The sequence below is a fragment of the Mustela lutreola genome, chromosome 16 (assembly GCF_030435805.1).
Source record: "Mustela lutreola isolate mMusLut2 chromosome 16, mMusLut2.pri, whole genome shotgun sequence".
Taxonomy (NCBI): Eukaryota; Metazoa; Chordata; class Mammalia; order Carnivora; family Mustelidae; genus Mustela; species Mustela lutreola.
In genome coordinates, this window is record NC_081305.1 from 3,813,583 (window position 1) to 3,824,732 (window position 11,150).

Below are 11,150 nucleotides of genomic sequence, written 5' to 3' on the forward strand. Positions count from 1 at the left end.
AGGTCACTTGTTTTTAACAACGGAGGTAAGAAAGTGGCTCTAACACAGGCTGCCTGTGGTCTCTGAGCACATGCCCTCAGCTAGCCCCAGGTGTGGCAAACCTTTCCCAAAGGGCCAGAGGCTAAATACTCCTGGCTTGGCTGCCATATGGACTACATGGCCACCACTCGACTCTGCTACCGTAGTACAAACCAGCCATAGCACACGTGTAAATGAATGGGAGTGACTATGTGCCAATAAAACTTTATTTGCAAAGACAGACGGCAGGAAGGATTTGGCCCTGAGGGTGGTCGTTTCCGCCAACCCCTGGTCCAGCCTATCATCTGGACGGGCCGGAGGTCTAGGTAGCCCGTGGGGACTTGTTCTGTACCCCACGGGACGCTGTACAACGGAAGGCAGGGGAGGTCATTAAAATTAGGTTGAGAACACCACTAAAAGGCACAGAATAATACATCATTATTTAATTCTCTTTCAATTCTTGAAAGCGTATCAATGCATTACCAGTGCAAATACTGTTAATCACCGGGAAAATAAACCATAAAGGTGTCCACCAAAATGCTCACAAAGTTATCTCTGAGTGGCAGAAACGGGGCCAAATCCCCCCCCCTTTTTTTTTCAATGCTTCTTTGTATTTTTAAGTTATCTGGAATAAATAGGCATTACTTTTGTAAAATGGAAAAAAAGCTGCTACATGTTTTTATAACCAGATATTCCTGCATCCAGGGCCTATGACAGCAAGAACCGCTTTCCCAAAGGAAAGGAAGGGTCGGCGGGCCAGTTTCCTGAGGAAGCATCTCCGCTTGCCTGGGACCGTTCCCGCCAAGTGCCCGGGCTGGGCAGTTCGAGTTCACGGCTCCCCTGTGCCTACGGTATGCCGTCCCACGGATGCGACCCACCCTGCCGCGGGGACGTGCCCTGGGCAATAGGAAACACAGGCGAAAGAAAAGGGAGGCCGGAGAGGGCAAGTGCGTGCCACGAGCTTCGTCCTGCTTGCCTTCGGCGTTCGTGCAGACGTTACTGTCTCTCAACCCCCGTTTTCTGATGAGCCCAGCGTGGGGCCTCGGCACCCTCCTCACGGGCTCCCGCTGCTACTGTCCACCAGTAGAAACGGACGCTTCCTTCAGGCGCTCTGGACCCAGGCATTAGAATTTCTGTGACGCTCAGCTGAGAGCCCCAGTCCTGTTTCTGGTTTGGCAACTGAAGGCCAGTGCCACGTTCAGATATGGTTAGAAAGTGGTTAAAGAACTGACCTCATCAGGAAAAAGCCTTTACATGCTGAGAACAGCAGTGTTAGCAGGCATCAAATGCATTTAATCAAAAGCTAAGGAGAATGAAAACCTCCAGGGAAACTCAAGATGACCTGTGGATGATGGTCAGTCACACAGAAAAAGACTGGCCAGCTTACCTTTGACTTTTGACACCACGAAGGAGCTGGAAGGCTTGTATTTGCTGGAAAAGAATACATGCGCTCAATGCAAACAGACTCATTCCTAAAAGAGCAAGATGGCTCCTGCGTTTCTTTTCAGCCTCGACTTTTTAATCTTCCTATCTTTTTAGATTCCTACCAGCCCAAAAGCCCTTAGAACATCCTAGAATAGGACTTGTTAACCTTCTCTGTGCCGAGAAACCCCTCTGACAGGCTGGTGAAGCCTACGGACCTCTTCTCAGGATAAGGACTTTAAAAGGCATATGATACATTTAAAAGATTAACAGGGAGTCAGTTATTAGTGATGTTTTTTGTTATCCAAGGATTAAGGCGGCTTTGCGTCTGAGTGATAGCCGAACTTCCTTGTGAACACAGTCTTCTAACCACTATCCTTTTAGGGTAATCATGGCAGAGACCGGCTTTTCAGACTCCCCCCTGCCCCCCGCAACAGGATTTCTCCCAGTGAGAGGGTCGCTGGCCCCGCTAACGCTGCTCTGGTTTGGGGCTGCCATTCATACCGGCAGGAAATACACTTCAATCAGAAGTTAAAGAAAACAAAGCTCTGATGTTTGTGTCGATGTTTGCAGACTCCCTAAAACACAAAGAACCCTGCTCCAGATGCAAGGTTGGCCCCCAGGAGGGCCCAGAAGCGGCTCTGGGACAAGCATGCCAGGCCGCGCGGGGCCCAGACCCTCGTGGTGCCTGTGCTGAGCCTGACGTGGCTGGCGTTAGGTCACTCAGCCTCCGAGAACATGTTCTTTGCTTCCGGTTAAACTTCCGTGCTTGTGTTTACACAACCCCGGAGTCCCTAGCTAAAATGAAGAGAGAATTTTGCAAGACCTCTTGAAGAAGCAGGCCTTTCAAAGGGGAATGACTCATGTGCTTTCTGAAATGTCCTGAGCAGAGCTCCCTGGAACACACACACAGGGGCTCTGGTCCCCATGGTCCTAGCTACAGACCTTGGGATAGGCACTGACACAGGAAAGCTCTCTTGAGGTGATGCACCGTGGCCGGGCGCTGTCGGGGGCTGAGGCAGGGTCCCAATGTCCCCGCTAGGCTGGGCTGGGCTCTAGGTCTTGGATAGGGAAGGGGCCCCGGGCATGGGGTGACAGAGCATTCTCAGGGCTCTGGGCAATAGATCTTTCCTCGCAACGGTGGCAGAGGAGTCACATCATGTTAAAAATTGACTGGCTGTAGCTCTGGACACAAGATGGAGGTCAGGGTCCCACTAGGGCCCTCTTTCACAAGCAAGGTGCTGCCACCCAGAAGGGATGAAGAAACTGGACCAAGATGGGGAGAGGGGGCAGAGCCCACTGCCGGGCTCTGTGTTCCCCAGTTCCTTTATGGCTCTGACTGTACAGAAAGAACACGATGTGGCCTGCCCCATCGCAAGAGTCAGGATGGGGAGGGCCGCCTGCCCAGCGTCCATCTGCAGACCTAGCCGTAAAACAGTATCTTCCACCAAGAAAAAAATAAGTCAATCTATTTTAAAAATGGAAAGCCTCATTCTCCAGAAAGAAAAAAAATGCTATTCAAGAATCAACCTGTAAACTCAAGGATGGGAAGCAAAGAGAGGGTCAAAACTCAGCCCAGAGGAAACACAGGAAAACCCACGCAGGGGAAAGATGGCAAATCGCCTGTGGGGGGGGCAGTTTGAGCTACGGAGTTAAGTCTTCATAGGTTTGTTGTGTTTTGTTTTGTTTTGTTTTTCCCTGCTTCTTTAGATTGTCGGGTGCTTCTTGAGATTTCGACGATATCTTCATGACCAGGAAGAAGGAATCCTTATCATAGTTACCTCAGAGACTCCACGCCATTCCTCGCAGACCGCACGAAGAAGGGGACCTTCCCGTTCCTGGTGACGTCCACCAGGCCCCCGCTGGCGTCCAGGATTCCGTAGTGAATGGCGGCCCGGCATATGCTGGACGACTGGGGGCAGGGACAGGGGCACCGTAAGTACGTCTGAATTCACCTTTGTCCGGGCTTCTTTAGAAATGCCCAGGGTGGGGGCGCCCGGGTGGCTCAGTGGGTTAAAGCCTCTGCCTTTGGCTCAGGTCACGATCTCGGGGTCCTGGGATGGAGCCCCGCGTCCGGCTCTCTGCTCAGCAGGGAGCCAGCTTCCCCCCACCCCCACCACTCTCTGCCTGCCTCTCTGCCTACTTGTGATCTCTCTCTCTGTGTCAAATAAATAGATAAAATCTAAAAAAAAAAAAAAAAAAGAAAGAAAGAAAGAAAAGAAGAAGAAGAAGAAGAAATGTCCAGGGTGTTTGTCCTCAACCCACAGAAAAGCCGAAATGTCTGGCCAAAGCTCACCCCATGTCTGACTCACCTTTCTCTAGAACACGGCTTTGTTCCTGGGGCTGCTTATCTCAGAACACTCATCCGAGGGGCTTTACAAACGGAGAGCGGCAACAAACAGCCCTTTCTCCCCATCCAGTGGAGCATGTTAACGCCCGGTCTAGGATGGAGACTCCCCTTCCGAGGGGGAGCCCCCATTCCCCAAAAGTGGCTTTACGAGTCTGCGCGCCCAGAGACAGGCGCGGGTCAGCTCTTGGACAGAGGGAGGGGAAGGAAATCCTGTCGTGTGAGAACCACCCGCCTCCCTTCCAAACGCACGACGGCCGCCCGCACGGGCACTTACGCTTTCGAAGAAGAGAGTTCCGAAGACCTTGGCCTGGTTGTTCAGACAGCCCGCGGGGCACTGGTACCTGATGCAGAAGAAAGCAGATTTTCAGAGGTGAACGTGTTGCGGGGCTCTCACCAGGAATCTACCCGGGTGCGTCTCCTTCAAAAGCTCGACTCTGACCTCAGAGAGGAGCTCCAGGGACACGAAACCCGCTGTGCCCAGGCGAGTCGCGATTTCCCCAGGCTGGAGGTCACGCCAGCACCATTCCGGGCTCTACCAGGCCTTCCTCTCCCGTGTTTAGGACTCGCGGTGAAGGCAGAGGTGCAAACTCAAGGACAATTCACAGAAGACAAGTGGTTTTGAAGGCGCACACGTACGTTCTCGAACACCATCATCGAAGAAGGTACAGCTGAAGAGGACATGCCTCCTTCCAGGGGTCGAACCCCAAGGGTGGGTTTTTTTTATAGAATAAAATCCAGGGCGCCTGGGTGGCTCAGTGGGTTAAGCCGCTGCCTTGGGCTCAGGTCATGATCTCAGGGTCCTGGGATCGAGTCCCGCATCGGGCTTTCTGCTCAGCAGGGAGCCTGCTTCCTCCTCTCTCTCTCTCTGCCTGCCTCTCTGCCTACTTGTGGTCTCTCTCTGTCAAATAAATAAATAAAATCTTTAAAAAAAAAAAAAAAAAAAAAAGAATAAAATCCAGTGAGGATTCTCCTGAAATGCCTACATCAATCTTTCCAGAAAGACTTAAAAATTCACTTTCTCCCATTCTCGAACTTTCCTGGTAGGCATATAAACCCGAGCCAGAGGTCGGAAACTCGGACCCCATGTTGTTCCAAGTGTCTGGCATCATGAAAAACTAGAAATGAAACCAGCACCGCCCAAGGGACGGCCAAGCCCGTGTTTGCACGGCCGTATGGTGGAGTCTGATGCGTTCCCCGAGCAATGAAGTCTTTGAAACGTACGTGACTTGGGAAAACCTTAAGTGAAAACGGTAGCTCACAAGCTTCAGCGTCAGCGGCGGGAACCTCCCCAGGGCCCAGAGAACGCACAGGAAGGGACTACACCTAATTGCTATAGATCAAGGAGATGCTGTGACACTGGTTTTTTTTTTTTTTTTTTTTTCTTTAGACGCTGCCGGTGCTGCTGTTTTCCTGAATTACTTCCTCTAAACAAGAACACCTTTTAAAGTCCAGGGGGGAAAGGGCCCAACAGATGTGATTTTTGTCAAAGCACCGGGTGATGGGATGCCGTTGAGGAGACAGATGGTGGACGTACTTGAATTATATGGTTCTCCGTCGGTGGCCTCGGACAGTCCCTCTCCCTGCTTGCGGTGGGTCCCAGCAAGCCCCGACTCTGGAACTTTCTCAAGGCTCTCTATGCGTGTTCTCCGAGCTTCTCATTCTTCCCACTGACTACTCAGGTGTGATGCTCTCGTAAGAGCTTGTGGCCCAGAAAGTCAGCGCAAAGGGACCACTGAGTGTTCCCGACACCCAGAGCTGTGCAGACATGCCCAGACCCCATGCATGGGGACGGTGGTGGCACCAGCCCTCGGTGCCACAGGCTGCCCATCTCACCAGCAGACTGGCCGATTTTCTCTGCAGCACACGCCGGCCAGCTGCTCGGGGGACGCACGAGTCCTGGAGCGACCTCATCGCGGGTTGCTCAAAGTCTACTTCCTGACGCTCGTGCCCAAGTCCAGTGGCGGGGGCGGTGCGGGGGGGCCGTCCTCGGGCCAAACCAAATTCCAAAGCCCCACAGCATGAAGTAGGAGCCATCACCTTCTCTTTTAAGTAACATGGTTTGCCTTAAAGGAACGGCTGCCAAAAGCCAGAGCAAGAGGGGTAAAGCCCACTCGTGACCACGGACGTGGTTTTCCAACCGTGAATCTGAGGTTCCTTGCAAGGCTGCTGCACCTGCCGGCCATTTGCTGCCAGAAAGAGCAGCCTAGCAGCCCCATTGCCAAAACCAAACCCTTCCTTCCTGGCCACCAATCTCCAACATCTGGATGGACAAGGCTGAGTGAGTCCATTGGCGAGATGACCTAATTTGAGGACCGGGGAACACACTGGCCCACGACCTCTGTCAGTGGCCAACACCACCAGCTCACATGTGCCCTCCCATGGCCCCTGCCCTGACATCCCCTGCACGGCACCCCGGGCCACCGTGTAACCCCCTTCACATACACAGCTGGAGTGGAGCCCCGACCTCACAAGGTCTCCTGGAGGTGATCGGACCCCTCCGGGAATGGTGCGCAATTTCTGGCACCATCTGTAGTCACCACGGCTGGAGGTGGGGGTGCTCCTGGCATCCTTGAGGCCAGAAGGCTGCTCGTTCCCTAGAGGCCACAGGACAGCCTCACCACAGAGAATCATCAGCCCTAAGCGTCACGAGTGCCAAGGTCAGGAGCCCTGCTCTGGGCCGAGAGACACAGGTCATCTTCGTGGGCCAAGATTTTCTTAAATGGTGGCTGCCGGAGGGACCTCAGAGACATCACGGTCCGTCTAACCTATGATGCATCCCACACCCCACGGCTGGCCCTTCGAAGGAAGGGCTGCGGGCGTCAGTGCCAGAGGGGCCCGGCCCGGACCGTACCTGTTGCACGTGGACCCTTTGCACTTGTCCTTCATCTTCGTGTCACACCGGACAACCTGGGCTGGGAGAGAAGGACCAGAACGCACGTCACACCAACAGGACATTGGTCTGAGGTAAAAGATACCACCCCGTACTCCAGAGAACTTTCTGGAACATCCTGGAACCCATGTCACAACCCGAGCAGGAGCACTCGTGGCTGCAGACTTCAGCTGTGAGGCTCGAGTCCCGGGCCCGGCCCTTCAGAGCAGCTGGGTGACCTTGGACAGGGGCCTTCTTCCCCAGTCTGAGGTTCAGTTTCCACAGAGACCAGCCGCGACAAGTGTCAAGGGTGCTGCTTCTGCGAGCATTCGCTGAGAAAGTCAGTGTGACCTTGGAAGGGGGCCTGGCCCACACCCAGTGCCCTGAAGCCTCAGACGGTTCTGGAAGGGTGGGCCTCACAGCCTCCTCCAACCAAGACGAGCTCTGTCAAGCTCTCCTTGTTTATTTTCTAGGGACACATGAGGATCTGGGCACAGTGTTACAGTTTGATAGCATGACACTGGCACACCCATGAGGACAGAGACTGCTCGGGCAGAGCAGGGACAGAGCAGCCAAAAAAGCCCGGGATGGGGGGTGTTCAGAGAAGCATGAGCTCACCCCTGCTCAGGGTGGGGGGGGCTCCCATTTTATGCTGTTGGCAGCTCAGGGGGACACGGAGAACCCCAGGTAGACAGCCCAGGCCTGTGTCATGCCTGGGGGCGAAATGTCCCTAGGGAGCCCCAAACCTTCCATTAAGGGGCTGGAGCGGGGACATGGAACGTTGGGCTCCAGCCGGGGCTGGGGAGGGCAGAAAGAAGGAAGCCGTGAGGTGAGTGTGCGGGCAGGTCAGGGGAAAGCCCGACGAGGGCTGAGTGCGACAATCTCTCTCAGCGGAGGGTCTCCCGGAACCTTGAGGGGAGCCGTGGGAGGCGCTGTGCTGATGGGCTCAGAGCCGACACGGGGTGGCCCCCGTTACTGCAAATGATCCGCAGAGCAACCCCACGTGGGCCTTATCGCTCCCCTTGTAGGGCTGAGCAAACCAAGTCTCACGGAGGCCAGTGGGGGTCCAGTCACCAGCGAGCCGGCCTGGGGAGGCCCGTCCCGCTGGAACCTCCGTAGGAACCCAGCTTGAGCCCAAGCCCCCTTTCAAAGGAGAAGGTCTAACTTGGAAATGCTGGCCGGGGAAATGCCACCCAAGCCCCGCTCCCACGATGCTTGCTTTGGAAAGGACTTAAAAATACCAATTTTTTAAAATGCTGCTGCAGGGGCACCTCAGCCTCTGCCCTCAGCTCAGGTCATGATCCCAGGGTCCTGGGATCGAGCCCCACATCAGGCTCTCTGCTCAGCAGGGAGCCTGCTTCCCCCTCTCTCTCTGCCTGCCTCTCTGCCTACTTGTGATCTCTCTCTCTGTGTCAAATAAATAAATAAAATATTTTTAAAAGTAAGTAAGTAAATAAATAAATAAATAAAATGCTGCTACACTTCCCCGCTGTGCCCCACTGTTTGCTGACCCGGAGACCTCTCTGGCCGCCCCCCGCCCCCACCACGGCCCCAGCACAGGCAGCCCGGGGGCCGAGGACAGAGGACAGAGCCGCACTCACTCATGTAGCTCACGGCGGGCGCCTTCTTGGGCTTCGTGGGTCTGACCACCCTCGGCTGGTCCCAGACGTGCTTGTCCTCGGGAACGGGAACGGGGGCCACCTCCACTTCGTTCATCTCGTCGGTTTCCAGCTTGGGGCTGGACGTCAACGTCTCTTCTTAAGAATAAAGAGGACGAGAAAGAGAACACGAAGCGGGGGATTCAGCAAAAATGCACTTTGCCGGGAAAACAGCAACAGGGCAGCTGGACTAGCGGGAGGTTCTCGGTCGCAAAGGGTCGGCCCGCGGCGGAGAGACAGTGACGCTGCAGAGCAGGGCTGGCCTGGGGGGGTCCTAATGCCGAGGCAAGGCAGCCGGGTCTCCGCGGGCCGCATGTGCCGCGGAGCCGAGAGCAGCCGGGCCAACCCGAAGCGCCAAGCCAGGCGCCTGCACCTGGGTGATGGCAGCGGCTTCCTGCCCCTCCTCCCACACGCCACCACCTGCCCGAGGAGGCGGCTTCAGGAGGCCGACCCCAAACCGGCACGGTCTCCCCTGAGGACCCTCTGGCCCCCGGGGTGTGCCGGGGGAGGGGTCTCCGCAGTCTTGCGCCCACCGTGGTGCAGGGCGACCCGCGTCAGTGTCTTTGGACCACGATGCACCCCGGCCACAGGGCCGCCCTGCTCCCTTCCGCACCCCCGAGTCCTCGCTCACCAAGCCGACGCCTTTCTCTGCGCCGAAGCTTCGTGGCCCGACATGTAGGACCGGGCCAAAGTCCCTGCTCCGGTTCAAAATGGAAACGGAGTCTCTGCACTGGCTCCCGGACATCTCCCAGCCCGGTGTTCTCTCTCCCGCAACCATGCCCCACAGCTTTAGCACGCTAATTAGCCAAATTCCATTTCTCGGGAGCATCCGCGTGTCTTCCCGGGTTCCTCCTGAGAGACACCTGGAAGCGCTCGTCAGAGCCCACCTGCAGGCCATCAGGGACCGAGCCATGAAGCCCCGCCAGTGCATGGAACAGTCTGGCTGCTTTTATCTGCCCGTGTGGCCTTGTCAAGGACTCCGTGGTGTGCACCCTCGTGGGGGGTGCGGGTCTCCCACTTTAGTGTGCACCCCCATCCCCCAAGGGTGTCTGAAGACCAGAGCTGGAAATCCCCGTCTTGGGAGCCCCTCCCAGGCCTCTCTGTGGCACTGGATTAAAATTCAAGCAGGGACAAGGGCTCGTGAACACCTGCAGCTCGTTCCCGGTTGTCCTTAGCAGTGACCGCGCTGCTCCAAAGGGGGACCAGGTGTTTTGTGGCTACGCAAAGCAAGCATCCAGAGCCAGGGCCAATTCTCCAGGGCTTCTCAAGGCCGGAATGTGCTGCGTCTGTTCCAGGGGCTGGTCCCCACCCCCCACCCCCACGCCATGCGCAGCCGCCATGCCACCTGGGTGAGGAGAGCGGGTGGGGGTCAAGCGGTGGCAGTCCGGAGCCCGATGCCATCCTTATCAGAGCTCTGTTGACAGCTACGAGGCCACCACCACCTGCCCCTCCCACCAGCTGCCAACTCCCCGGGGCCAGGAGCCAGCCGGCTTCATCCTTGTCCCCCCCAACCCCAGACACCCGGCTCCCAGCCAGCTTTGCTGAATAAAATCTGCTGAATGAAGGATGAACTAAGCCGTAAGGAATTCTCTCTTTGGGTTCTTTCAGGAAAAAAATAGAGAGAGAGAGAGAGAGAAGAAAAGAGTCCCAGCTGAGTTTGAAGACCTTCACCAAGAGAATTCTGAAATCACCACTTGGAGGCCAAAGCTATAGGCGAAATCTTTAGGAAGACGCTGGGTTTGCAAACGCCGCTGGGCCCACATGTTCCGTCTCGGGTCTGCTCTCGCCGTCAATGCGCCTATTCAGCTCTGCCTTCTCTGCCGGCCGGAGTGATCTCCGGAATGAGCCGGGTTTTCTTCCACTGGCCTTTAGGATTTTTATACCTCATAATCGCGGCTTTATTCGGCCGAATATAGTTTGGCAGAGCCATCTAAAGCGTTTGAGGGTCACTATTTAAGAAAACGGGCAGACAGTCCTCGCCCTCAGACGCACACATGAAAAGCGAAGTGCTTACCCAGACGATGGCCTGTGTTTGAGCACATCCCAATTAAGATGCCCTGTGCAGAGCAGAGCGGGCCTGGGGAAATTCCACGCCCGAGTTCACCACAAGGTCACTGTGTGCACGGTCCATCCTGGACCAGAGGTCTCGGGCCCCACAACATTGCTTACAGCCCCCTGCAGACGCCTACCTGGCTCTGTAGGTAGTGACAGAACTCAGGGCTCATGGGTACGGGGCACACACTGACTCCCTACCGGCTCGGTGCTTCCTTGGCCTGTGCGCCTCGCTCCCTGGGAGGCCCAATCAGACCCATTTCACAGACAGGAAAACCAAGGCTCAGAGAGGCTAAGAGACCTGCCCAAGCTCACACAGCCACGTGTCGAGCTGCCTGGCCGCACAGCCCACACCCTTCATGGCCACACGGGTTCACAGTTTCAGGCTGGAGAGTCGGAAACTTCTCAAATGGTCCATCTTTAACCCTGACCCATCCCCATTATAGGTCAAGGCCTTTCGGGGCCCCTCAATTGGTGCTGATTAAGTAGCTTATGCAGATAACCGGCTTTACCAGAGACTTTCTGCCTGGTTAGCTAAGAAAGCTGGGATTCCTGCCAAGGGGACTTGGGAGTTTTCCATCAAAAATAAAGAAACAAGCATAAAGGCTTCATTGGGTGGGTAACCCAGCATCTGAGGTGTCTTTGTGTGCATGTGTCCTTTGAAAATGACCCTCTGGGCATCTGGGCTGTATATGCATTCGCTCGCAGGCAGAACACATCTGCTCTGTGACCCCGGAGCCCTCAGAGCCTACTGGCTGTTGGAACAACAGGTGACCAGGCA

The 11,150-nt window shown here is 55.6% G+C and overlaps 1 protein-coding gene across 1 annotated transcript in view; it reads right to left on the bottom strand.

Annotated features, from left to right (window-relative positions):
• CRISPLD2 (cysteine rich secretory protein LCCL domain containing 2) overlaps positions 1–11,150 on the bottom strand; it is a 62,347-nt gene that overhangs the window by 23,226 nt on the left and 27,971 nt on the right. The window contains exons 7-11 of the mRNA XM_059152606.1: positions 8,261–8,416; positions 6,642–6,702; positions 4,065–4,131; positions 3,222–3,352; positions 1,406–1,449 (exon numbers count right to left, since the gene is read on the bottom strand). Of these exons, the coding sequence (XP_059008589.1) occupies positions 1,406–1,449; positions 3,222–3,352; positions 4,065–4,131; positions 6,642–6,702; positions 8,261–8,416 (459 nt within the window). The remainder of the gene's footprint in view (positions 1–1,405; positions 1,450–3,221; positions 3,353–4,064; positions 4,132–6,641; positions 6,703–8,260; positions 8,417–11,150) is intronic.